At 45.7% G+C, this 4,301-nt stretch overlaps 1 protein-coding gene across 1 annotated transcript in view; it reads left to right on the top strand.

The window, feature by feature from the left end:
- Positions 1 to 610: 610 nt before the first annotated feature.
- LOC109974630 (probable ATP-dependent RNA helicase DDX5) overlaps positions 611 to 4,301 on the top strand; it is a 5,481-nt gene continuing 1,790 nt past the window's right edge. Inside the window, exons 1-11 of the mRNA XM_020624938.1 lie at positions 611 to 759; positions 1,402 to 1,567; positions 1,683 to 1,779; positions 2,193 to 2,326; positions 2,410 to 2,475; positions 2,718 to 2,835; positions 2,879 to 3,060; positions 3,142 to 3,314; positions 3,416 to 3,526; positions 3,623 to 3,684; positions 3,777 to 3,836. Of these exons, the coding sequence (XP_020480594.1) occupies positions 713 to 759; positions 1,402 to 1,567; positions 1,683 to 1,779; positions 2,193 to 2,326; positions 2,410 to 2,475; positions 2,718 to 2,835; positions 2,879 to 3,060; positions 3,142 to 3,314; positions 3,416 to 3,526; positions 3,623 to 3,684; positions 3,777 to 3,836 (1,216 nt within the window). The 5' untranslated portion in view covers positions 611 to 712. The remainder of the gene's footprint in view (positions 760 to 1,401; positions 1,568 to 1,682; positions 1,780 to 2,192; positions 2,327 to 2,409; positions 2,476 to 2,717; positions 2,836 to 2,878; positions 3,061 to 3,141; positions 3,315 to 3,415; positions 3,527 to 3,622; positions 3,685 to 3,776; positions 3,837 to 4,301) is intronic.

The raw sequence follows: 4,301 nt of genomic DNA, 5'->3' as shown, positions 1-4,301 counted from the left end.
ACAGTCTGTTGATGTAGGCTACAATTTCGACATATACTTTACTTGAATATTTCCATGTCCTGCTCCTTCATCCTGTGACTTTACTTTGTCAGAGACAAACCGTGTACTTTTTACTACACTACATGTACCTGATAACTTCAGGTCCTTTCCAGAATCAGATGAATCAAACCAAACCCAGTAGAACCATCAGACTCTATTGATCCCAGTAGGAAATCCACCAGCTACCCAGCAGGATGGAAAGTACTTCCCAGTATAAGTATATAAGGTAGTTACCATCAGCTCCACCTTTACCAGCTGCAGCATTAAAGTGATGGACACAGTAATTAGTCACTATGATCCAGTATCAGAGACGTTACTGGGACACGGGCCGTTCTGCATATTTAATTTTCCTTCAAGTATATTTTTATGCAAATATTTGTACTTAATTAACACTGTGAATTCCGGATTTTTGTACGTCCATTTAAGTAAAGGATCTGAATAATTTTTCTACAGCTGGCGAATTCTGTGGGTCTATTTTCAGACGTGCGAAGCTGAGATTGAATGCGGCGGATGAATACATTAGAAACAGGACTTCCTCTTGCCTTATAAACTGGGCCTAGTTTTTACGTTACCGGCATTTCAGTACCGCTGCCGATTGGTTTTCAGGCGGCAGTAAAAGCACAGTGTAAAATATTTATCTTTTATTTTTTTATTTATATAGTTTGTTTACAAAATGCCTGGATATTCCGATAGAGACCGTGGCAGAGATAGAGACCGCGGGTAAGTGTATTTTCTCATGTTCGCTCTCGTGTGATCCGTAGAAATGGCCGGCGAGATTTAAAGCCGAGAAAAACGAACCGATTCACTAAATAACGTGGTGATATCTTATATAAAAATTTTACTGTGAGCCTACCAACCAGGCAGTTGGGTGACTTTATTTATTCGCATAAGGACCCGACCGGTGAACGGAGCCCGTTGTCTTTCGCCAAAGGCCTCGACCGGCCTCGTGCCCCGGCATAACGGCTAGCTTTCCGTTAGCTAGCCCGGTATACATTCTGCCGCCCCAGGACAGTTATTCACAATACTAGCTAAGGCAAACGCTGGCTTAAGTTGGCACACACGCATTTTACGTGTTATATACCAGCGATATTTGTTGTGTAGCTAACGTCTAACATTGTGGCTCCAGCGCGGGGTAGCGATGCTAACACACCTGGCTAGTCGGCTTTTCGCCATGTGGCAGTGTGAAAGCGGATACAAAATGCCGGCTGTTTTTCCATTGTTCCTCTGCTGGCTGGAAAGTATATGGCAGCTGTTTCATTTATCATATTCACGCAGCTAAGGTTGGACTCGGTTTTAAACTGTTGTCGTCGTGAATGACTGGTCTGAACACAGTCTGACCTGTAAACCCGACTTTATTTGCAGTTATGGCGGTGGACCCCCTCGCTTTGGTGGCAACCGAGGTGGAGGTGGAGGGAAGTTCGGAAATCCCGGCGATCGACTGCGGAAGAAGCAGTGGAACCTGGACGAGCTCCCGAAGTTTGAGAAAAACTTCTATCAGCAGCATTCTGACGTTGCCCGGAAGGCTCCGGTATGTAACGTCAGAGAGCCCCCCGTTACAGCTGGATGTGTTCTTCTTCCCTCATGTTTACACCGTCTGTTATGATAACTGAACTTAGTTTGCTTCATTCGTTCTTGTCTTGCAGCAAGAAGTTGAACAATACAGGAGGTCCAAAACCATTACAGTCAAGGGGAGGGAATGCCCAAATCCCATTACAAAGTTCCATGAGGCCAACTTTCCTTGTAAGTTTAAAACGGCTGGTGAAACTACACCACTGGAAATGCCAGAAGATGGCATAATTCCCAATATGTGCAAACAGCAACAAATGGGAGGATATTAAGTATCTGAGTGGTACAGTACTTCTGATTTTTCTGGGTCGTGACAGATACTTGGTTAAAATACTACGAATAGGACATGATGACAGTTGGCAAAGAAAAGTAATGCAAATGGACAGTGTATGTCACTCAAAATTGTGACAACTTGAAGGATTTTTTTTTTTAAAGCAAAGTACTAATGGTAATAATACCTTGGCAGTCCTGCCCAGTGTTGATGTTGTGCAACCTGGAAAATATCCCACTAAAGATTTAATTGTAAATAAAGGAATCTGCCACAGAGTTTGGTACATCTCCATTAACTGCTGTCCTGCTTCCTCCAGCCTATGTGATGGATGTGATCAACAAACAGAACTGGACTGAACCAACACCCATCCAGGCTCAGGGCTGGCCTCTGGCTCTCAGTGGCAAGGATATGGTTGGCATCGCCCAGACTGGCTCCGGCAAAACGCTTTCTGTAAGTTCTGACACTTCCTACAGCACTGACAAAATCGTGCGTTGATCTGTGCTAATTAAAGTGACTGTTTGTTTGCTCTCCAGTATCTGTTGCCTGCAATTGTGCACATCAACCACCAACCTTTCCTGGAACGTGGAGATGGTCCCATTGTAAGTAGCTGTCATTTAATGTCACACGAGTATTAGTTGGGAAAGTTTTGTTTTTTAAATAGCAATGTACTGGCCATCGACTGAGAACATAGTGACCAGTGTGATGCTCTGCAGTGGTCTGACCAGAAATTAGGTTTCCCAGCATGCATCTTAATTCAGCACTGAAATAAGAGGTGTTCGTGATGATGAGCCGACTATGTTGCTCTCCGTTCATTGACTAAAAGTCGGCAATTTCTTGGCAGTGCTTGGTTCTAGCACCGACCCGTGAGCTGGCTCAGCAGGTGCAACAGGTGGCTGCAGAATATGGCAGAGCTTCTCGCCTTAAGTCCACTTGTATCTATGGAGGAGCACCCCCCCAAAAAAAAAAACACCCCTAAAATTTGGGGTCCCAGGAGAATGAATCTAACAAACTTGTCCTTTAAAGGTGTGGAGATCTGCATTGCCACTCCAGGAAGGCTCATCGACTTCCTTGAGTCAGGCAAGACGAACCTCCGTCGTTGCACTTACCTTGTCCTGGATGAGGCTGACAGAATGCTGGACATGGGCTTTGAGCCGCAGATCCGGAAAATTGTCGACCAGATTAGAGTAGGTTTTCTTGACAGGCCTCCTCATTAGTCATTTGTCACTTTGAGGGAGCGTGTTGCTGATTGCTGTGCTGTTTTGTAGCCTGACCGTCAGACTTTGATGTGGAGTGCCACTTGGCCTAAGGAGGTTCGCCAGCTGGCAGAGGACTTCCTGAAGGATTACGTGCAGATTAATATTGGGGCACTTCAGCTCAGTGCCAACCACAACATCCTGCAAATAGTGGATGTCTGCAGTGATGGGGAGAAGGAGAACAAGTGGGTAACGCCTCTGTGGCAGCAACAGCACATGTCAAACCAAAGCTACTGACATCAGATTGTTTAAACCTTTAGTTACTGAGTGACTCTTTTCCCTTTAGACTCATCCGTCTGCTTGAGGAAATCATGAGTGAGAAAGAGAACAAGACCATCATCTTTGTAGAGACAAAGAGGCGATGTGATGACCTCACCCGGAGGATGAGGAGGGATGGGTAAGTGTTAAAAGGCCAAGTCACAACGTGACTGCTCCTGGTCCAATAACTTTGTAAAGTACTTGTATGTGCTGACAGTCACCTGTTCACCGCCAGGTGGCCAGCGATGGGAATCCATGGAGACAAGAGCCAGCAGGAAAGAGACTGGGTTCTCAATGGTAAGCTTGCATTGCCAGTAAATCTACATGGGTGCTTAAATGGAGCTGTACATACTGTATTTATGTCTTTTTTTTTTCTCTCAATTTTTCAGAGTTTAAATTTGGAAAGGCTCCAATTCTCATTGCTACAGATGTTGCCTCCAGGGGTCTAGGTCAGTATCCTCCCTGAGCCGTTTCATACTTGACACTTCAAAAAGAAAGTGTATTTGCTTTCTTTAACCCATGTGCTTCTTTCTGAGTTTCTCCCCTGCCTGAAGGAGCAGTCTGTGTGGCAGGGCCTTGGCATGACAAGCCCAGGTCTCCAGAGGGGGAAGGAGGATTCTTTGAGGTGTCCTGACTGGCGAGGCACCGTCTCCCAGTCATGCAGATATACAGAGGTGACCAGGCCCAAATGCAGCATAACGCGCTGGCCTGCCTAAAACGGGGGGGCGAGTTGAGGGCTGGCCACAGTTCCTCCCCCTTATGCTCGTCTGTTCTCTGGCAATGGTTTGGACTGCTTCACACACCCAGGCTACACTGTCTCCTGTTGTCTTGCATGTATGTTTGGCCACTGCATTGCAAGCTGTTAGTCATTTGGAAGGTGCTTTGTTTTGTAGATTTGTTGTAAAGCATGGGTG

This window comes from Monopterus albus, unplaced genomic scaffold (genome assembly GCF_001952655.1).
Source record: "Monopterus albus unplaced genomic scaffold, M_albus_1.0 scaffold342.1, whole genome shotgun sequence".
In the NCBI taxonomy this organism is placed as follows: Eukaryota; Metazoa; Chordata; class Actinopteri; order Synbranchiformes; family Synbranchidae; genus Monopterus; species Monopterus albus.
This window is presented reverse-complemented; position numbering and strand designations above follow the sequence as displayed.